The 24,331-nt window shown below is 36.5% G+C and overlaps 1 protein-coding gene and 1 long non-coding RNA gene across 4 annotated transcripts in view; one reads left to right on the top strand and one right to left on the bottom strand.

Annotated features, from left to right (window-relative positions):
* The window catches only part of PGR (progesterone receptor), a 107,346-nt gene that overhangs the window by 61,330 nt on the left and 21,685 nt on the right, over nt 1-24,331 (top strand). For all 3 annotated transcript variants that reach the window (XM_047823382.1, XM_047823384.1, XM_047823385.1), the window contains exon 4: nt 12,412-12,717. In XM_047823382.1, coding sequence (XP_047679338.1) covers nt 12,412-12,717 — 306 coding nt within the window. The remainder of the gene's footprint in view (nt 1-12,411; nt 12,718-24,331) is intronic.
* LOC125146661 (uncharacterized) lies at nt 5,126-23,044 on the bottom strand. The gene is made up of 3 exons (XR_007144831.1): nt 22,687-23,044; nt 19,716-19,888; nt 5,126-5,161 (listed from the first exon to the last, which is right to left on the bottom strand). It is a non-coding gene; the product is annotated as an uncharacterized LOC125146661 (long non-coding RNA).

Consider the following 24,331-nt stretch of genomic DNA (forward strand, 5'->3'; position numbering starts at 1 on the left):
TTTTAGGTCCTTTATTAATTTTGAGTTTATTTTTGTGAATGGTGTGAGGAAGTGGTCTAGTTTCAACCTTCTGCATGTTGCTGTCCAGTTCTCACAGCACCATTTGTTAAAGAGGCTGTCTTTTTTCCATTGGATGTTCTTTCCTGCTTTGTCAAAGATGAGTTGGCCATATGTTTGTGGGTCTAGTTCTGGGGTTTCTATTCTATTCCATTGGTCTATGTGTCTATTTTTGTGCCAATACCATGCTGTCTTGATGATGACAGCTTTGTAGTAGAGGCTAAAGTCTGGGATTGTGATGCCTCCTGCTTTGGTCTTCTTCTTCAAAATTCCTTTGGCTATTCGGGGCCTTTTGTGGTTCCATATGAATATTAGGATTGCTTGTTCTAGTTTCGAGAAGAATGCTGGTGGAATTTTGATTGGGATTGCATTGAATGTGTAGATAGCTTTGGGTAGTATTGACATTTTGACAATATTTATTCTTCCAATCCATGAGCAGGGAATGTCTTTCCATTTCTTTAAATCTTCTTCAATTTCCTTCATAAGCTTTCTATAGTTTTCAGCATACAGATCCTTTACATCTTTGGTTAGATTTATTCCTAGGTATTTTATGCTTCTTGGTGCAATTGTGAATGGGATCAGTTTCTTTATTTGTCTTTCTGTTGCTTCATTGTTAGTGTATAAGAATGCAACTGATTTCTGTACATTGATTTTGTATCCTGCAACTTTGCTGAATTCATGTATCAGTTCTAGCAGACTTTTGGTGGAGTCTATCAGATTTTCCATGTATAATATCATGTCATCTGCAAAAAGCGAAACCTTGACTTCCATCTTTGCCAATTTTGATGCCTTTGATTTCCTTTTGTTGTCTGATTGCTGATGCTAGAACTTCCAGCACTATGTTAAACAGCAGCGGTGAGAGTGGGCATCCCTGTCATGTTCCTGATCTCAGGGAAAAAGCTCTCAGTTTTTCCCTGTTGAGGATGATGTTAGCTGTGGGCTTTTCATAAATGGCTTTTATGATCTTTAAGTATGTTCCTTCTATCCCCACTTTCTCAAGGGTTTTTATTAAGAAAGGGTGCTGAATTTTGTCAAAGGCCTTTTCTGCATCGATTGACAGGATCATATGGTTCTTCTCTTTTTTTTTTTGTTAATGTGATGTATCACGTTGATTGATTTGTGAATGTTGAACCAGCCCTGCATCCCAGGAATGAATCCCACTTGATCATGGTGAATAATTCTTTTTATATGCTGTTGAATTCGATTTGCTAGTACCTTATTGAGAATTTTTGCATCCATATTCATCAGGGATATTGGCCTGTAGTTCTCTTTTTTTACTGGGTCTCTGTCTGGTTTAGGAATCAAAGTAATCCTGGCTTCATAGAATGAGTCTGGAAGTTTTCCTTCCCTTTCTATTTCTTGGAATAGCTTGAGAAGGATAGGTATTATCTCTGCTTTAAACGTCTGGTAGAACTCCCCTGGGAAGCCATCTGGTCCTGGACTCTTACTTGTTGGGAGATTTTTGATAACCGATTCAATTTCTTCGCTGGTTATGGGTCTGTTCAAGCTTTCTATTTCCTCCTGATTGAGTTTTGGAAGAGTGTGGGTGTTCAGGAATTTGTCCATTTTTTCCAGGTTGTCCAATTTGTTGGCATATAATTTTTCATAGTATTCCCTGATAATTGTTTGTATCTTTGAGGAATTGGTTGTCATAATTCCATTTTCATTCATGATTTTATCTGTTTGGGTCATCTCCCTTTTCTTTTTGAGAAGCCTGGCTAGAGGTTTGTCAATTTTGTTTATTTTTTCAAAAAACCAACTCTTGTTTCGTTGATCTGCTCTACAGTTTTTTTAGATTCTATATTGTTTATTTCTGCTCTGATCTTTATTATCTCTCTTCTTCTGCTGGGTTTAGGCTGCCTTTGCTGTTCTGCTTCTAGTTCCTTTAGGTGTGCTGTTAGATTTTGTATTTGGGATTTTTCTTGTTTCTTGAGATAGGCCTGGATGGCAATGTATTTTCCTCTCAGGACTGCCTTCGCTGCGTCCCAAAGCGTTTGGATTGTTGTATTTTCATTTTCGTTTGTTTCCATATATTTTTTAATTTCTTCTCTAATTGCCTGGTTGACCCACTCATTCGTTAGTAGGGTGTTCTTTAACCTCCATGCTTTTGGAGGTTTTCCAGCCTTTTTCCTGTGGTTGATTTCAAGCTTCATAGCATTGTGGTCTGAAAGTATGCATGGTATAATTTCAATTCTTGTAAACTTATGAAGGGCTGTTTTGTGACCCAGTATATGATCTATCTTGGAGAATGTTGCATGTGCACTCGAGAAGAAAGTATATTCTGTTGCTCTGGGATGCAGAGTTCTAAATATATCTGTCAAGTCCATCTGATCCAATGTCTCATTCAGGGCCCTTGTTTCTTTATTGACCGTGTGTCTAGATGATCTATCCATTTCTGTAAGTGGGGTGTTAAAGTCCCTGCAATTACCACATTCTTATCGATAAGGTTGCTTATGTTTATGACTAATTGTTTTATATATTTGGGGGCTCCGGTATTTGGCGCATAGACATTTATAATTGTTAGGTCTTCCTGATGGCTAGACCCTGTAACTATTTTTTTTTCAACATTTATTTATTTTTTTGGGGACAGAGAGAGACAGAGCATGAACCGGGGAGGGTCAGAGAGAGAGGGAGACACAGAATCGGAAACAGGCTCCAGGCTCTGAGCCATCAGCCCAGAGCCCGACGCAGGGCTCGAACTCACGGACCGCGAGATCGTGACCTGGCTGAAGTCGGACGCTTAACCGACTGCGCCACCCAGGCGCCCCAACCCTGTAACTATTATATAATGTCCTTCTTCATCTCTTGTTACAGCCTTTAATTTAAAGTCTAGTTTGTCTGATATAAGTATGGCTACTCCAGCTTTCTTTTGGCTTCCAGTAGCATGGTAAATAGTTCTCCATCCCCTCACTCTCGATCTGAAGGTGTCCTCAGGTCTAACATGAGTCTCTTGTAGACAGCAAATAAATGGGTCTTGTTTTTTTATCCATTCTGATACCCTATGTCTTTTGGTTGGCGCATTTAATCCATTTACATTCAGTGTTATTATAGAAAGATACGGGTTTAGAGTCATTGTGATGTCTGTATGTTTTATGCTTGTAGTGATGTCTCTGGTACTTTGTCTCACAGGGTCCCCCTTAGGATCTCTTGTAGGGCTGGTTTAGTGGTGACAAATTCCTTCAGTTTTTGTTTGTTTGGGAAGACCTTTATCTCTCCTTCTATTCTAAATGACAGACTTGCTGGATAAAGGATTCTTGGCTGCATATTTTTTCTGTCTAGCACACTGAAAATTTCGTGCCAATTCTTTCTGGCCTGCCAAGTTTCAAAAGTGAGATCAGTCACGAGTCTTATAGGTCTCCCTTTATATGTGAGGGCACGTTTACCCCTTTCTGCTTTCAGAATTTTCTCTTTATCCTTGTATTTTGCCAGTTTCACTATGATATGTCGTGCAGAAGATTGATTCAAGTTACGTCTGAAGGGAGTTCTCTGTGCCTCTTGGATTTCAATGCCTTTTTCCTTCCCCAGTTCAGGGAAGTTCTCAGCTATGATTTCTTCAAGTACCCTTTCAACACCTTTCCCTCTCTCTTCCTCCTCTGGGATACCAATTATGCGTATATTATTTCTTTTTAGTGTATCACTTAGTTCTCTAATTTTCCCCTCATACTCCTGGATTTTTTTATCTCTCTTTTTCTCAGGTTCCTCTTTTTCCATAACTTTATCTTCTAGTTCACCTATTCTCTTCTCTGCCTCTTCAATCTGAGCCGTGGTGGTTTCCACTTTGTTTTGCATTTCATTTAAAGCGTTTTTCAGCTCCTCGTGACTGTTCCTGAGTCCATTGATCTCTGTAGCAAGAGATTCTCTGCTGTCCTGTATACTGTTTTCAAGCCCAGCGATTAATTTTATGACTATTATTCTAAATTCACTTTCTGTTATATTATTTAAATCCTTTTTGATCAGCTCATTAGCTGTTGTTATTTCCTGGAGATTCTTCTGAGGGGAATTCTTCCGCTTGGTCATTTTGGATAGTCCCTGGTATGGTGAGGACCTGCAGGGCACCTCCCCTGTGCTGTGGTGTATAACTGGAGTTGGTGGGCGGGGCCGCAGTCCAACCTGATGTCTGCCCCCAGCCCACCGCTGAGGCCACAGTCAGACTGGTGTGTGCCTTCTCTTCCCCTCTCCTAGGGGCGGGATTCACTGTGGGGTGGCGTGGCCCGTCTGGGCTACTTGCACACTTCCAGGCTTGTGATGCTGGGGATCTGGTGTATTAGCTGGGGTGGGTAGGCAAGGTGCACGGGGGCAGGAGGGGCAGGCTTAGCTCGCTTCTCCTTAGGTGATCCACTTCAGGAGGGGCCCTGTGGCAGCAGGAGGGAGTCAGATCCGCTGATGGAGGTTTGGCTCCGCAGAAGCACAGAGTTGGGTGTTTGCGAGGAGCGAGCAATTTCCCCGGCAGAAACCAGTTCCCTTTGGGATTTTGGCTGGGGGGTGGGCAGGGGAGATGGCGCTGGCGAGCGCCTTTGTTCCCCACCAAACTGAGCTCTGTCGTCCGGGGGCTCTGCAGCTCTCCCTCCCTTTGTCCTCCAGCCTTCCCGTTTTCTGAGCACAGCTGTTACCTTATGACCTCCCAGACGATAAGTCGCGCTTGCTGTCGGAACACAGTCAGTCAAGCCCCTTCGCTTTTGCAAGCCAGACTCAGGGGCTCTGCTTGGCCGGCGAGCAGCCCCCCTCTGCCCCGGCTCCCTCCCGCCAGTCCGTGGAGCGCGCACCGCCTCGCCGCCCTTCCTACCCTCTTCCGTGGGCCTCTCATCTGCGCTTGGCTCTGGCGACTCCGTTCTGCTAATCCTCTGGTGGTTTTCTGGGTTATTTAGGCAGGTGTAGGTGGAATCTAAGTGATCAGCAGGACGCGCAGTGAGCCCAGTGTCCTCCTACGCCGCCATCTTCCCCTCCTCCTCTGAAACTGGACCACTTTCTTACACCATACATAAAAATAAATTCAAAATGGCTGAAAGACCAAACTTTAAGACAGGAAACAATCAAAATCCTGGAGGAGGAAAGAGGCAGCAACCTCTTTGACCTCGGCTGCAGCAACTTCTTACTAGACATGGCTCTGGAGGCAAGGGAAACAAAAGCAAAAATGAACTATTGGGACCACATCAAGATAAAAATCTTCTGCACAGCAAAGGAAACAATCAGTAAAACTAAAAGGCAGCCTATGTAATGGGAGAAGATATTTGCAAATGACATATCTGGTAAAGGGTTAGTATCCAAAATCTATGAAGAACTTAACAAACTCAACACCCAAAAAACAAATTATCCAGTGAAGTAATGGGCAGAAGACATGAACATAGACATTTTTCCAAAGGAGACATCCATATGGCTAATAGACACATGAAAAGATAGTCAACATCACTCATCAGCAGGGCAATACAAATCAAAACCATGATGAGATACCACCTCACACTTGTCAGAATGGCTAAAATTAACAACACAAGAAACGACAGGTGTTGGCAAGGATGTGAAGGGGGAACCCTCTTACACTGATTTTGGAATGCAAACTGGTGCAGCCACTCTGGGAAACAGTATGGAGGTTCATCAAAAAACTGAAAATACAGCTACCATATGACCCACCATGTGCACTACTAGGTATTTATACAAAGGATGCAAAAGTGCTGATTGAAAGGGGAATGTGCACCCCAATGTTTACAGCAGCACTATCAACAATAGCCAAATTATGGAAAGAGCCCAAATGTCCATTGACTGTTGAATGGGTCAAGAAGATGTGGAAAATATATACAATGGAATATTACTTCGTGATCAAAAGGAATGACATCTTGCCATTTGTAACTGCATGGATGGAACTAGAATGTATTATGTTAAGGGAAATAAGTCAGAGAAAGACATCATGATTTCACTCATATGTGGAATTCAAGAAATAAAACAGAGGAACATTGGTGTAGGAAAGGAAAAATAATATAAAAACAGAGGGAGGCAAATCATAAAAGACTTCTAAATACAAAGAAACTGAGGGCTGCTGGAGGGGCTTGAAGTGGGGGGATGGGCTAAATGGGTGATGGACATTAAAGAAGGCACTTGCTGGGATGAGCACTGGGTGATACATATAAAGTGATGAATCACTAAATTCTACTCCTGAAACCATTATTACACTATGTTAACTAACTTGGATTTAAATTTTTAAAAATAATAATAAAGAAATAAAATTTTACTTTAAAAATTCTTTGGGATTCTCTAAAATGTCTGTGAAAGCCACATATTACTTTGGAATTAGAAAGAAAAACAATAAATTGTATTTATTAAATAAGATTACTGTCTATATTTTCTTATAGCAATTTTGTGGTTTCATGTCTCACATTTGGGTCTTTAATCCATTTTGAGTTTATTTTTGTATATGGTATAAGTGGTCCAGTTCCTTTGCATGTAGCTGTCTAGTTTTCCCAGCACTGTTTATTGAAGAGACTGTATTTTCCCCATTGTATATTTTTACCTCCTATATGGTAGATTAATTGACTATAGGTGTGGCTTTATTTCTGTACTCTACTGTGTTTCATTGATGAGTGTAGTTTATTTATGTGCCAGTACCATAATATTTTCATTAGACTAGCTTTGTAGTATATCCTGAAATCTGGAATTGATATATCTCTAGCTTTGTTCTTTGTCAACATTTCTTTGACTATTCAGGGTATTTTGTGTTTCCATACAAATTATAAGATTATTTTTTCTAGTTCTGTGAAAAATACTATTGCTATTTTGGTAGAGATTGCATCAAATCTGTAGGTTGTTTTAGGTTGTTTGTACATTTTAACAATATTAATTCTTCAAATCCATAAGCATTATGTTTCTATTTGTTTTTGTCATCATTTTCTTTGAACGATGCTGTATAATTTCAGAGTTCAGGTCTTTCATCTGTTTCATTAAATTTTTTCCTAGGTATTTTATTCTTTTTGATATGATTGTAAATGGAATTGTTTTCTACATTTCTCTTCCTGCTACTTCATTACCAGTATATAAAAATGTAACAGATTCCTGTATGTTAATTATGAATTCTAAAACTTTACTGAATTAATTTATTACTTCTAATAGTTTTTAGTGGAATCCTGAGGGTTTCCTATAAATAGTATCATGTCATCTAAATTTGTTACAGTCTTACTTCTTCCTTACCCATTTAGATGCCTTTTGCTTCTTTTTCTTGTCTGATTGCTGTTGCTAGGATTTCCAGTACTATGTTGAATAACACTGATGAGACAGGACATCCTCGTCTTGATCCTGATCATAGAGGAAATGTTCTGTGTTTTTCATGGGTATGATGTTAGCTGTGGGTTTTTCATATATGACCTTTATTATATTGAAGTACATTCCTTCTAAATCCACTTTTTTGAAAGTTTTTAACATGAATATATGCTATATATTTTGTCAGATGCTTTTCCTGTACCCACTGAGGTCATTATATAGTTTTTATCCTTGGTTATTTGAAGTTATCATTTTGATTGATTTGTGAATATTGAACCACCCCCGTATCCCTGGAATAAATCTCACTTGATTGTGGTGAATAATTTTTAATGTATCCTTGAATTCTGCTTGCTAATATTTTGTTGAGAATTTTTGCATCTATGTTCATAGCCCTTAGTTTTCTTTCCTTGTAGTACCTCTTTTGGTTTTAGTATCAGGTTAATGCTGGCCTCATTGAATGAATTTGTAAGTTTTTATCCCTCTTTAATTTTTTGGAATAATTTGAAAATAATAGGTATTCAATTTTCTTTAAATGTTTCATAGAATTCATTGGCCATCTGGTCCTGGACTTTTGTTTGTTAGGAGCTTTTTAGATCACTTATTCAGTTTCATTGCTAGTAATGTCTGTTCTACTTTCCTTTTCTTCCTGATTCAGTTTGGGAGATTGTTTATGTTTCCAGATATTTATCGATTTCTACTAGGTTGTACAATTTGTTAGCATATAATTTTTTGTAGCAGTCTTATACTCTGTTGTATTTCCCTGGTGTCAATTGTTACTTCTCTTTTATTTCTGCTCCTATTTATTTAAATCCTCTCTCTTTTTCCTTGATGATTCTGGATAAAGTTTTATAAATTTTGTTTACTTTTCTAAAAATAAGCTCTTAGTTTCATTGATCTTTACTCTTGTTTGTTTTGTTTTTTAGTCTGATTTTTTTTTTATTCTGCTACAATCTTTATTATTTCTTTCCTTCTACTAGCATAGGGATCTGTTTGTTCTTCTTTTTCTAGTTCCTTCAATTGTAAGGTTGTGTTGTTTACTTGTAATTTTTCTTGTTTCTTGAGGTAAGCCTGTATTGCTATAAACTTTCCTCTTAGAACTGCTTTACATGCATCCCAAAGATTTTGGGTCATTCTGTTTTCATTTTCATTTCTCTCCATGTATTGTTTTTATTTCCTCTGTGATTTTTTTGGTTGCCCTATAAATTGTTTAGCCTCCATGTGTTTGTGTTCTTTCCAGTTTTATCTTGTTACTGATTTCTAGTTCTATATTATTGTGGTCATAAAAGACACTTGATATTTCAGTCTTTTCAAATTTATTGAGAATTGTTTTGTGGTCTAACATGTGATCTTTTCTGGAGAATATTCCATGTGTATGTGAAAAGTATGTGTATTCTGCTGTGTTTGGGTGGACTGTTCTGTGTGTATCTATTAGGTCCATCTGGGCTGTGTGTCATTCAGAATCACTATTTCTGTGTTTATTTTATGCCTGAATGATCTATCCATTGATGTAAATGGGATACTATGTCCCCTAATGTTATTGTATTGCTGTTAATCTCTTCGAGTCTGCTAATATTTGCTTTATATATTTAGGTGCTTCTATGTTGGGTGAATAGATATTTACAGTTTTTGTATCTTCTCACTGAATGGATTCCTTTATTGAAATGTAGTGTCCTTCTTTTTATTTTGAAGTCTATTTTGTCTGATATAAATATTGCTTCCCTTTTTTTTCCGACTCCTTTTGCATGATACATGTTTTTCCCTTTTATGTTTAGTTGGTATGTGTCTTTAGGTCTGATGTGAGTCTCTTCTAGGCAGAATAGAGTTGGGTGTTGTTTTTTTTTTAATCCATTCATTCACCCTGTGTATTTTGATTGGAGCATTTAGTCCATTTATACTTATTGATAGGTATGTAATTTTTGCCATTTTGTTCATTGTTTTCAGGTTTTTTTTACATTTCTTTTCTGTTCCTTTCTTCTTACCTTATGATTTGATGTCTGTCTTTAGTGTAATGCTTGGATTTCTTTCTTTTTTGCGTATATCTGTGATAGTTTTTTTTTTAATTTGTAAGGTTACCATTGGTTTCAGATATAACATTAGAGCAGTCTATATTAAGTTGATGGTCATTTAAATTTGAACACATTCTACAAGCACTAAATTATACTTCCTCATCCATGTTTTATGTATATGATGCCATATATTACATATTTTTGTGTATCCCTTGACTGATTATTATAGATATGTTATTTTACTACTTTTGTATTTTAGTCTTCATATTGGTTTTATAAGTGATTAATAACCTTTACTGTATGTTTGCTTATACCTGTGAATTTTTTCCTTCATAATTTTCTTATAGCTCTGACCTTTTCTTTCCACTCAAAAAATTTCCTTCAGCATTTCTTATAAGGTTAGTTTTGTGTGATGAACTCCTTTGACTTATGTTTGTCTGTGAAACACTTTATCTCTTCTTCAATTCTGAATTATAATCTACCAGTAGAATATTCTTGATAGTAGGTCTTTTTCTTTCACTACTTTGAATACATCACATCATTCCCTTCTGTCTTGCAAAGTTTCTATTTGAAAATCAACTTATAGCCTTATGGAGTTTCCCTCACATGTAACTGTTTTCTGTTTCTGCTTTTTAAATTTTGCTTTACCATTAATTTTTTACCATTATAATTACCTATCTTGGTGTGGACTTCTTTAGGTTCATCTTGTTAGGGGATCTCTGTTTTCCTGGACTTGGATGTATTTTTTTGCTCAGATTAAGGTGATTTTCAGCTATTATTTATTGAAGTAACTTTTCTGCCCTTTTTATTTTCTCATTTCCTTTAGTGATTATTATAATGCAAATATTATCACTCTTGATAATGCCACTGAGTTTCCTTAACCTCTTCTCATTTTTTATTCCTTTTTCCCTTTCTTGTTAAGCCTGGTTGCTTTCCATTACACTGTCTTCCAGATCTCTGATGTGTTATTCTCCATCCTCCAATCTGTTGTTGATTTCCTCTAGTGTACTTTTTATTTCAGTTATGAATTCTTTATTTATGACTGTTTCTTTTTGTATTTTCCATCTCTTTGTTGAAGATCTAACAAATCATCTACACTCTTCTCAAGTCCAGTGAGTATGTTTGTGGCCAATAATTGAATTATTTATCAGACATATTGGTTATTTTCATTTCATTTAGATGTTTTGCTGTGCTTTTGTCTTGTTACTTCATTTGGAAGATATTCTCTATCTCGTAATTTTGCCTCTCTGTGTTTGTTTATGTGTATTAGGTAGGTCATGTATGTTTTCTGGTATTAAGTAATGGCCTTGTGAAGAAGAGGTCCTGTGGTACCCTATAGTATAAATCATCCTGGTCACCAAAACCAAGTGCTCCAGGGATGCCCCAGTAAGAGCTGTGTATACCCTACTGTTGTGGATGATTTGCAGTTACTTTCAGCCCAACCAGCTGCAATGACCTGCTGTGGGCACACTGGACAGGGTTCGGCCTTCGATCTTTGATGGTCTTGTCTGAGGTCATAATGGGCTTATTAGTGGTTGGGGCCAGCAGTCAGACCAAATGTCTACAATTAGCCACTCTGACACAGTTTCAGGTATATAAGGGGTAAGGCTTGTTTCCTGTGCAGGTAGCCAAGAGGCTGGGCTGCTAGGACTGTGGACATGCTGGTATATGAAGTTATCTTCCTTCTGCTTCCCAGAGCCAGATGGATTGATGGATGCCTACTGAGGCAGGTGGGGTTAGGTGGAGTGAGTCTCTACAGGGAAACTCAGCAGTTGAGTACACAGTTTTAGCAAGGTAGATGGAGAATATTTGCACTAGTTCCCACAAGGATGGGCTTTAAGCCCACTGATTTTTAAAGCTCTTCATGTTAAACCATGCTGATATTGAAAGCCCAATGTTATATGGACTCATCTTCCTGGCACAGGTGCCCAGTGCAGGTGGTGCCTAGTGTGGGGTCAGATCCTCTTGCTTTTCCATGCTTGTGATGTCCCTCCCATTTGTGTCAATACCACGAAATATTTAGTTCCCAGCTGTGTTTCCACTCCTCCTACATTTTTCTTTTTTTTTAATTTTTTTTAATGTTTATTTTTGATATAGAGAGAGACAGAGCATGAATGGGGGAGGGTCAGAGAGAGAGGGAAACACAGAATCTGAAGCAGGCTCCAGGCTCTGAGCTGTCAGCACAGATCCCGATGCGGGGCTTGAACTCACGGACCAGGAGATCATGACCTGAGCCGAAGTCGGACGCTTAACCGACTGAGCCACCCAGGCGCCCCCCTCCTACACTTTTCAATGTGCCCTCCTCTCCATGAACAACTGTGGAAGTTCTGTTCTGCCAGTCTTCAGATCATTTTCAGAGTTAGTTGAATAAATATAGCTGTTATCTTGGTATATCTGGAGGACAAAGTGAGTCCAGGATCCTCCTAACCCATCCATCATCTTATATTACTCTCAACACATTCCTAAAGGAATGAAACCCAAAACAAGATTCGGTATTTACTGAAAATTATGTTTTAAGTAATGTAGGCTGTAGCATTAGCTTTTTGAAGGCAATCCTGTCAGAATATTTACCAATAATGAGCTTAGTCTTTACTAAAAGCCATTTGTCTTTTCATGTTGCTGCAAAACTTCATAATCCTCCATTGGATACTGGTGTAAATATTTCACACCACACCAACCTGCCAAATGGTGGTGTAATTATTTTTTTTAAGTTTATTTATTTTGAGGGTGTGTGAGAAAGAGAGCATGCAAGTGGAGTAGGGGCAGAGAGAGAGGAAGAGAGAGTCCCAAGCAGGCCTCATGCCGTCAACACACACCCAACACAGGGCTCAAATCCACAAACCATAAGATCATGACCTGATCCAAAACGAGGGGTCGGATGCTTGACTGAGCCACCCAGGTGCCCCTGGTGTAATTAATTCTTTAATCCAAATCTGAGACCTAACATTTTATTTATTCAATTTCATCTTATTAGATTGATGCTAAAACCTCCTAAACTATAATTCTAATTATAGAATTATAATTCTAATTTCTGTTAAGAAAAATAACAGTCTGCTGAAAGATTTGGATGTATTTATATGATCTTTTCTTTTTTTCTTTTGTGTAGGTCGAAAGTTTAAAAAGTTCAATAAAGTCAGAGTTATGAGAGCATTGGATGCCGTTGCTCTCCCACAGCCTGTGGGCATTCCAAATGAAAGCCAAGCCCTAAGCCAGAGAATCGCTTTTTCACCAAATCAAGACATACAGTTGATCCCCCCATTGATTAACCTGCTAATGAGCATTGAACCAGATGTGATCTATGCAGGACATGACAACACCAAACCTGATACCTCCAGTTCTTTGCTGACAAGTCTTAATCAACTAGGCGAAAGACAACTTCTTTCAGTAGTCAAGTGGTCTAAATCATTGCCAGGTAATAATAATTTGTATATAATAGCATGAAATGGAAATTTTACCATATTTGTTGTACTAGGAAAACTGTTAAGGCCTGTTCAGTAAATTAAGTATTGTCTAAACAGCATGTTATAGTATGCATTTCAGCAGTGTGAAATACTTATCTAGGATCCTAAATAATATGTTGCTTGTCTAGGACCCTACTGTGTGCTATGGAAATACAATAGTCATAGATAATACTTTGAGTCTTGATGATTCAAGAATTACGTGATTGAAACAATTAAGGAAGAGCATAAGTTTGTATGTTAAAGCACAGATGTTATAGTAGTTCAGAGAAAGACAAATAGTATGTAAAAGTGTGTCTTCCATTCTAAGTGCTAATTTAACCAAATTTAACAAACTTCAAATGGTTGAAAATAAAATTGGATGTTTCTATTCATATAATATGTCAAAATAGTATTCAGAGTGCAGTGGGGTGCTTAAAGTTAATTAAGAAACATAATTGATAAACATATGTAAATAATTTGGACATAGAGAAATGAATTTCTTCCAGTCACTATTTTCTCTAATTTATACTCAGACAAAGCAGATAACAGAATTTGGGTTGTACCATCATGAAGGGATTTAAGTCACTTTATTTAATAACTAGTTTGCTTCCTTAGCACAGCTCCATAGGAGCCTAGAGGTTGAAAGAATTACAAGGATGCATTTTTCACTTGGCTAAATCTGAGACTGCAGAGCCAGGAGAACACATGGGTAGCCATTACTTGTGGAAGCATTAATCCCATAAGTAAAAATAAAGCAGTTTTTTTAAATTACAATCTCTTCACACCAAAAATATCCTTATGCTTTTTTAGACCAGTTTATTTTACCAGTATCTAATCAAGAATTGAACATATGCTTTTGGTCTACAAGTAAATTCAACAGCCTTTTTTAAAGAATTTTTTTTCTCAATTTGCCTTAATATATTTGTTATTATTTTACCTGAAATGTTTGAAATACTTGTTACTGAAAATTCAAGGTTATGTGAAACAGAAAGAAAAATAGGTTCCTGTTTGTTGAATCTTTTAAAAAATACACTTTGATAAAAATTAATAAAATTCACTATTCTAATGGAGATAAAGTAATTTTATAGACAATTCCAAATAACCAGGTTCTTATTAGCTCCATTATTACTGAAAGTCTTGGACAGGTAATTTTTTTCTGTTAGAAAACTTCTGAATTTTTAAAACTTGCTGTAAAGTGGTTATCAAATTTGATAGATCTCTATTAAATTATTGCAATAGCATTGAACTTCTTCTGTTTAAAAATATGAGTAATATGTGTTTAACTTTTCTTAGTTTTTATATTATTTGTAAAAGCGATTTCTTTGATTTTGATTGATACAGTTTATATTTTTTGCATTTTGGAGGTTCTTTACTATTTAAAAACATTCTACTATCAGTTGGCAAATTTAGAAAATAACCAGTTATAGCTTAAAATATAATTTATTCACTTTGGGTAAAAGCTAGTGTACATTTTAAGTTGAAACACTTCTCTGTGAAGCTATTTCATCCTCACATTTCCAAAAACAGTGAGAGAAAATTTTTACACTGAATTTAGTGGCAACTTTTTTGATAATTCCAAAATGTAATTTGTGTGTAAGTAAAAAAGAATGATGGCATCTACCAGTATTACAGGTACTGTTTCTATTACCTGTAACAATAAGGGAAGCTTATTTGATAATCTATTTTGATAATTTCGATTAGCAAATGATTGTGTGGCCTGTGCTCTTTTAAACTATATTTGCATGGTCTACATAGTGTATGAATGATGAAAATGGTCAGTGAACCATATATATTGATCTTTTTGAAAGGACTCATGTATATAAAGTAATCTGGTATCATTAGCTACTCAAAACCTTTCAGTTGACTTTTAGCCAGAATAGTTTTTATTCACTTGATTCACTCAGTAAGTGTCTATAGCATGCTGTATGCATGATGTAACAATTAAACAGTAGTGTTAGAAAGAAAAGCCAAAAGTCTGAGCTCATAGTGTGAACACATTTGTATGCAACATATCCTAGCATTTGGTGATCAATTTTTCATGAGAGAAACTTATTTTATCCATTCACTCACATGGTACTTGGTTAAATGAGGCCTGTTAATAAGTCAGGATGTCAGTTTACTTATTTACAGTGCAAGAATGTTGCTGCTAGTAAAACATGTTGGCAGATCAGGTGATTCTTTCACAATAGGAAAGAGTATTTTGGAAGTCAGATTAAGATCAAATGTAAAACAACAACAACAACAACAACAACAATGCCTAAGGGCTCCATGGTGTATATCTACAGGTCCCTGAGAGAATGCTTGTTGCCTGGTCAGGACTTCCTCATTTTTTCTTTATTTGTGTTCTTCTATTATCTTGGACCCATTAAGGTAATTGCATCCTATCCAACATCTCTCTCATATTTCAGAGATATCATTGCTCCTGTGTAATGGAGACTTGCAAGATGCTTTAGCTTCATGATAACACATTTAAAATATCTCTTAAGATATATTACATCTGACATATTGTATCAGTTATGTGAATGATTTTACATTGACATTTAGCCGTAACATCAGTAGGTAATATTTTCTTATTTGGAACTTGAAGCAACACAATATTTGCAAATTTTAGAAAAATGAACAAGACAGAGGTCAGGAGGATAGAAGAATAGGAGAATCTTGAGCTCACCTCATCCCAGAGACACGCCGAAATAACAGCTGTATCTGTGAAACTAACTCTGAAAATGATGTGAATATTGGCAGAACAAACCTTCCACAATTAATCATGGAGAGGAGACCACATTGAAAAGAAGAGAAGGGGCAGGGACATGGTTGGGAACCAAAGCCCCGTAAGACTAACCACAAATGGAAGGGACACCGTAGCATGGTGAAGCAACAGGACCAGACCCTACACCAGGCACCTGCAGCACTGGGGATGTGCACTGGGAAGACAAGTCCTCCTAACATCTGACTTTGAAAACCAACGGAGCTTAACTTGGCAAGCTTTGAAAATCTGGAGGGCCTAACTCTGGGTACATTGAAAATCAGTGGACTTAGCTTCAGGGAGACCAAAGGACCATAGGAAACTGAGACCTCCTGTACTTAAAGAGCTAGCATAATAAGTAACCCTACTGACTCAACACAACATATAGCGCAGTTTGAATAGTGCCTGGAATATACATGGAGAATTATTGACTAATCTTAGAACATGGGCTGGAGGGACATGCATCAATAGGAAATTTCCTCAGGAACAGAAGTGTTGGCAGACATCATTTCTCTTCCCCTCCCCCAACCTAGCTGGACACTTGTGGATATCAGCAGGAACACCTGCTATCTTGCCAGCACCATGCACCCCAAGTCACGTTTCCATGCAGACCCACTTCATCTCTTCCACTTCAGCAGGCATTCCTCAAAAGGAGCTCCTGCCCTTATATACTGTGCAAACAGCCCAGCAGGGACCAATGCCACTCCTAAGTCACTCCTGCCCTGGGGATAGCAGGGAATAACCCTCAACACCAGCACATGGGCACTTCCAGTACCTGAGCATTTTAGCTGGCCACTCAAAGAGAGCCCCCTGTTTACTGTGCCTGTTGCTGTGACAGCCATCCTGGATGGAAAATTTGATCTGACTGCCAGCCCCAACTACCAACAAAAGCTACTCAGGGGGCCACATAAGGAGAGTACTCTGCCAATTGGTGTGTACATAGTTGCAGAAAACAGACTACTGACAGCTAGCCTGACTGCCAACACCAACTGTCAAGAAACCCATGATTATCTCAGATATGCCTTACAAAAGCACAGGGACCAAACCCTGTCCTGTGAAACCACAGCAGGTAAAGCCAGTCATTGCAGCTAACTGGACTGAAAGTTCAGTCAGCTAGTGGATTAGCCACAACAGCAGTGCTCACACAGCCAATATCCAGGAGACACCCCGGGAGCACATGGTTCTGGTGAACAGGGGACATTGACTACCAGGCACCACAAAACCTCTTCTTCACAAGACCACTACTTTTAATACCAGGAGACATACTGTCCATCCTAATACCTATAAACAAACAGAGTTAGGCAAAATGGGGCAGAGGACTATGTCCCAAATGAAAGAACTGGACAAAATCATAGTAAAAGATCTAAATGAAATAGAAATAATATGCCTGATAAATAATTCAAAGTAATGGTCATAAAGATATTCACTGGACTTGAACAAATAGTGGTGGATCTCAATGAGACCTTCAACAAAGAATTATAAAATAAACACATAACCAGTCAGAGATGAATAATACAATTACTGAAATAAAAGTATACAGGAGAACTAACAGCAGATTAGAGAATGCTGAACAAATCAGCATCTGGATGACAGAGTAATGGAAAGCAAACAAGATGAACTTAAAAAAGAAAAACTGAATCATAAAAATTAAAGCATGGTTAAGGGAACTCAGTAACATCATTAAGTATAATAACATTCATGTTATAGGGGGTACAGAAGGAGAAAATAGAGAAAAGAGGAAAGAAACTTATTTGAAGAATTAAAAGCTGAAAACTTCCCTTCCCGGACAAGGAAATAGCATTCAAGTCCAGGAAGCACAGAGAGCCCCTAAGAAGATGAACACATGGAGGTCCACACCAAGATAGATAATAATTAAAATGGCAAAAAGTAATGAGAAAGCAAAAATTTTAAAGCCACAAGACAAAACAGTTACATACAAGGGAAATCAGTTATATTTCTATACACTTATAATGAAATAGCAGAAAGAGAAATTAAGAAAACATAACCATTTACAACTGCATCAAAAACAATAAAATATCTGAGTAAACTTAACCAAGTAATATGAAAGACCTTTACTCTGAAAACTATAAAATATCAGTGAGGGAAATTGAAGACAACACAAACAAATGGAAAGATATTCCATGATCAAGGATTGGAAGAACTGATATTGTTAAAATGTCCATATTACACAAAGCAATATACAGATTTAATTCAATCCCTATTAAAATACCAACAGCATTTTCCACAGCACTTGAACAAATACTCCTAAAATTTGTATGGCGCCACAAGAACCCAAAGAGCCAAAGCAATCTTGAAAAAGAACAAGGCCGAAGGTCACAATCCCAGACTTCAAGAAATACTACGAAGTTGTAGCAATCTAAACAGTATGGTACTGCCATGGAATCAGACATATAGATCAAAGGAACAGAATAGAAAACCCAGAAGTAAACCCACAACTATATGGCCAATTAATCTTCAACAAAGGGGAAAGAATATCCAATGGGAAAAAGACACTCTTTTCAACAAATGGATTGGGAAAACTGGATAGCAACATGCAAAAGAAAGAAACTAGATCAGTTTTCATACTCTACACAAAAATAAATTCAAAATGGAGGAAAGACCTAAATGTAGACCTGAAACCATAAAAATCCTAGAAGAGAGCACAGGCAGTAATTTCTCTGAGAGGAGCTGTAACATCTTCTTAGATATGTCTCCTGAGGCATGGGAAACAAAAGCAAAAATAAACTATTGGGACTACCTCAAAATAAAAAGCTTCTGCAGTGCAAAGGAAACAACCAACAAAACTAAAAGTCTGCTGAATGGGAGAAGATATTTGCAAATGGCATATCTAATAAAGTTTTAGTATCCAAAGTGTATAAAGAACTTATGCAACTCAACACCAAAAAAAAAAGCCTAATTTAAAAATGGACAGAAGACATGAACAGGCATTTCTCCAAGAAGACATATAGATAACCAATAGACACATGAAAAGATGCTCAACATCACTCATCTTTTTTTTTTTTTAAAGTCCTCTTTCAAGCTTACTCTTTTTTTTTTTTTAATTTTTTTTTCACGTTTATTTATTTTTGGGACAGAGAGAGACAGAGCATGAACGGGGGAGGGGCAGAGAGAGAGGGAGACACAGAATCGGAAACAGGCTCCAGGCTCTGAGCCATCAGCCCAGAGCCTGACGCGGGGCTCGAACTCACGGACCGCAAGATCGTGACCTGGCTGAAGTCGGACGCTTAACCGACTGCGTCACCCAGGCGCCCCAACATCACTCATCTTTGAGGAAATGTAAATCAAAACCACAATGAGATATCACCTCGCACCTGTCAGAATGGCCAGAATGAAAAAGATAATAACAAATATTGGCAAAGATACAGAGGAAAAGGAACCCTTGTGCACTGTTGGTGGGCATGTAAATTTGTGCAATTACACCAATTTATGGAAGTTCCTCAAAAAGTTGGAAATATCATATGATCCAGTCATCGAAATTCTGGACATTTATCCAAAAAATACAAGACATCAAGTCAAAAGGATATGTTTATTGCAGCACTATTTATAATAGCCAAATTATAGAAGTAGTCCAAGTGTCCATTAACAGATGAATGGATAAAGAAGATACGGTTCCCTCTCTCTCTCTCTCTCTCTCTCTCTCACACACACACACACACACACACAGAAATACTATTCAGCCATAAAAAAGAATGAAATCTTGCTATTTACAACAACACAGATGGAGCTAGAGAGTATTATGCTAAGTGAAATAAGTCAGTCAGAGAAAGACAAATTACCATATGATTTCACTCATATGTGGAAGTTAAGAAACAAAACAAATAAGAAAAGGGGGGAAAAAGACACAAACCAAGAAACAGACTCTTCACTATAGAGAACAAACTGATGGTTATCAGCAGGGAGGTGGGCAGGGGAATGGGTGAAACAGGTGATGGGGACTAAAGAGTACATTTCTCATGACGAGCCCTGAGTAACATATGGAATTGTTGAATCACTGTATGGTACAGCTGAACACTACTGGAGTTAAAATAAAACTTAAAATGAAAACACTAATTGAAAAGATACATGCACCCCAGTGTTTACTGCAGCATTATTCATAGAAAAGATATGGAAGCAACCCAAGTGCTTATTAATAAATGAATGGATAAAGAAGATGTGGTATAAATATATAATGGAATATTACCAGTGATTTAAAAAGTGAGATCATACCATTTGAAACAAAACCTTCAGGTGGACATGTTTCTCTCAATTTACACATTTTGTTTCCTTTTTGGATTTGTTCTTCCATTCACACCGTAAATTTGGCATTTCCTGAGTTCCATCTTCTACTCCAGTAGTTTCTCATCCTACACAGACTGGATGAGCCCATTCATCCAGTGTACCTAAAAGGTATTAAGTCAGAGAAAGACATAACATATGATTTCACTTATATGTGGAATTTAAAAAAAGGAAGAAATAAAGACACCAAAAAAAAAGACTTAAATACAGAGAACAAATTGGTGGTTGCCAGAGAGGAGTGGGGGGGGGGGGAGGGGGATGTATGAAATAGATACAAGAGTCTAAAAGATACAAACTTGCAGTTATGAAATAAGTCATGGAGATGAAAAGTATACTGTAGAGAGTAAAGTCATTAATAATGTAAAACATTGTTTGGTTGCAGGTGGTGACTACACCTGCAACAGTGTAGTGATGAGCACTGTGTAATTACAGTGATGAGCACTTTGTAATTTATAGAAATGTTGAATCATTATGTTGTACACCTGAAACTAATACAACACTGTATGTTAGTTATAGTTGATTTTTTTAATGAACAAGACATATTCCTTCTGTTAAGGAATTTTCAATCCAGTGGAATAAATAAGATACACAAACAACTATAGTGGTATTAAAGAAAACAGAGACAGAAGACATTTTTATCTTCAGGGACTAAAGAAAGGCTTCAGAGTCAAGGTGTCAGTTACATTGTACCTTGAAGAAGTGAGACTTTGGAATAGTGTGGCTTATGATGTAAAATAAGGAAAGCATGAGGTATGTTTGGTGAATTATTCTCAATCTTTTCTATTCATAACACAAAAAAATGTTATCATACCTTCCCCCACAGCATAGTAATGATAACATTTAATATCTGCTAATTAAGAAAATACAATTATATATATGGTTTTCAAACACTACTACAGTATTGGCCTCCTGGGGGGCTCATCACCCAAGTATTAAGAAGCCACTGACAATAAATTTACGTTGGAGAGAGTAGTAGAAGGAAATTTAGAGTCATAGTTATGATTTGATCAAGGAGGGTCTTGAAAGTCAGGGTAGGCTTTGGAAATTAAATTAATTAATAAGTCCTTATTCCCAATTCAGGTTCACTTTGAAATATTCTTTATCCTATATATCAATACATTGTAGCAGACTTTATGTGACAGAGGGGTTTAGGGAAAATATTGGCTTTTTAGAAATTTTGTCCTGATTTTTCTGTTTATTTTGTGAAAAAATCTATTAGGGTTAATGCTTTAACATTTTTAAATACTGCATTTTTGAAAACATATCTTGCTCCTTAATCTCAGTTGGCCAGACTACTTGCAATTAACAGTATCAGAAGACTGCAACAGTCTTTGCCTTGTTTTCTGCCTTGAAGCATGCAAAATATCTTTGAGTCAGGGACAGCCATTGCATATGTGACAAAGGATTTTTTCTTTCATCTCAATTAAAATAAATAAATCAACTTACTCCCCACCCCCACAAGTGGTGGGAAAGAAATGAGATTAGCCTATGAGTAAAGTCAAGGTTTGAGAATACTGTTATAAAGCCTTTCAAAAAATGATTTTTCTAACATCCTATTCCACTGAAATTAATATTGTTGATGTCAACAAAATTTTTTTTATCAAATCTAATGAATACTTTCACCCATTACCATGTTTTGCATGCCTCTGGAGACACTAATGAAATAACCATTTCTGGCTGATACTCGTACTTTGGCATTTATCATTTCCCTTGAGGTGGATATGTTTTTTACAAATTTTGTTTCCTTTGTGGATTTGCTCTTCCATTCACACCATAAACTTGGCATTTCCTGAGTTCCATCTTCTACTTCAGTAGTTTTTCATTCTGCACAGACTGGATGAGCCCATTCATAGCCTTGTCTTCAACTAACACTATATTCTGATGACTCCTAAATACATACTATAAACCCAGACCCTGTAATGAACTATTGGACCACCTATTTCAACTATTTATGTATTTCCACATGGATGCATTTCCAAGTCAATATGACCTTCTACTCCATAAACCTAAAACCTGTATCTTGAAATGGTGCCTCAGACAGAATCTTGGGTATCCTGAGCTCACTTTTCTCCTTCACCTCCTATCCAATTAGTTATCAAATTTTGTCAACTCTATTTATTAAATATAGGATTCATTATACATGCTACATCCACTGCTACTGAGTGGATGCTCATGAGGTAATCACTCATGAGTGGATGCTCACTCATGCTAAAGAGTTGTAGCTCTTTGACTAACCCGATTACCAGTTTCACCCTGCCCCCAAACAATCCTTTTCTGCCATCAGAATCATCTTTCTAAAAACAATTATAATCAATTATATCATTCCTTTCCTTTCCATAACAAAGTCCAAACTTATTAGCCTTAACATTCAAGAATCTTTTGTGATTTGGCTCCTGAATTTACAATGTTATCTCTCATTCTTCCTCTTCAAGCAACTCTAAAGTTCCCACAATGCTCTTTGTTTAATATCCTGCCTTCTTACATATCGTTTCTCTACCTGAAGATTCTTCCCTTTTCCCACATTTCCCCCATGCTGGTCTCTAACTAGCCCTCAGGATTCTAATCATCTGCCACTTGAAGTGTTCCCTGAGCCTTCCCAGACTGAGCCAAAGGCCACTTTGCTCTACGACATCATTCTTGCCTTTATCAACCATACTACTATCACTCTGAATTATAATTATGTTCTCATTTTTTTTCTGTCTCCAGACTGCAAGTATTAGTCTTTCTAGTCTCTATGCCTAATTGCAACCATAAAGCTTCATCCCAAAGGGGTGCTTAAAGGGTATTTATAGAAATTTGAATTACAGAATTGATATGAAAGGAACTATGCTACTTTAAATCATTAGCCATCAAGTCCTTATTCATTAAAAACAATCATATATCTGTTGGTGATTATACTTACAGTGCTGTAGCTTTTCTATGCTCCTCAAAGTTCATTCATACTTTGTGTCAGAATGTGCTGAGGCATTTAATGCTCTGCCTTTGTTGTGGATAAAATGTTTCAATGCAAGACAGCTTTTACAGGAGCACAATCTATATATTTTATCAAAACCCTGGAAGTAACACAGGAGAATTTAGAAGATCATACATGCCATGTGTTACCACATAGTTTTTTTTTTTTTTTAATCATTAAAGATCGAACAGCTTGTAACAGGGCTTTTGTCAGAAACTATCAGGTCAAGTCACTTAAAAGGAAAGGGTATTTTTCTTTACTACTTGTTAAACACAATTAAGAATCATCCATCACTTCTCTATGTGTAGTTTCTTATTTTGATCATCACTGCAAATGTACTGACTTTACCAGATCATTATCATCAATGGGAATTTGATCTCAGTGTTCCCTTCTTTGTTTCAGTATAAAGTAATGAATGATATTACAGTTAATGGGGGGGGGGGGGGAGGAATTATACTTCTGTACCAAGCATGTTCAAGTCAATTTAACAGTGTACATTTATCACAAGTAAGCCCTCTAAAAGGTGGCTATTTTAAAAAGCTGTTTTCTGAGTTCTTTTTCATCCTGTTAAATGGAAATAATACACTTTCTGCTATAAATATTGGTAATTTCAAAAGTTTTAAGTTATTTCAGCAAAATTTGCCTTTTATATTATAATCTACTAAAAATCTTCCTTTATTTTTACTTCTTAGTAATTTATTTTTACTTCTTAGTAATTCCAGAATGCAAAAAGAAAAGTAAGCAACTTCTACAAAATAAAGGGCAGGATAAAGTAGACATAAACTTGTAAATATAAGTGGAATCTGTTTTTTTAAAAAGAACAAATTATTTAACTGTTATGATGTAAAAATTTTCAAATTAGAGATTAACATCTCTAAGGCCTAGAGTGAAAAAAATGCAGCATAGTAACTCAAATATTTAAGTAGTATTAAACACTTTTTTAAAAGTTATGGAACTAAGAAAGGAATAAAGAATAAAAATATGTTCCTGAAGATGATAGTGAAAAATTTGTTAATGTTTTAATACATGTGACTAATTGAACCTAATTTCTATGAGACTGTCATTTTTCATATATAAATATGTAATTTGTTTTATATATATATAATAACATATATATAAAATATATAGTCTGGAAAAATAAATACATATATGAAATATGTGTTCTGGAAAATGTATATTCCAGATAGAACACTTGCTTTTGCTTTGAATTTTGTTGCTATTAATAATATTTACCCTTTAATGTTATCACATAGGTTCCATAATATATAAATAAAATATATAAGTATATATTTATAGATATTAAATTTATAATATATAATAAAATATCTCTTAATATGTAATATATCACAAATATATTAGCAAATTTATGTATGTTAATAAATAAGTATGAATACATACATATACAGTTATTTTTATATATTTACTAATATATAAAATGCCTTCTGGATCTTATTGTTTTAATATTAGAGATATCCCATCAGACTGATCGGTGGCCTTCTTAAAGCCATTTCTCCATCAGCAATTCTATTACAGGATCCATTGGTAGAATAATAATAAGCATCTTACTAGTGCTCCAAAATATGCATAATTATCC

This window comes from Prionailurus viverrinus, chromosome D1 (assembly GCF_022837055.1).
Source record: "Prionailurus viverrinus isolate Anna chromosome D1, UM_Priviv_1.0, whole genome shotgun sequence".
NCBI classification, from domain to species: domain Eukaryota; kingdom Metazoa; phylum Chordata; class Mammalia; order Carnivora; family Felidae; genus Prionailurus; species Prionailurus viverrinus.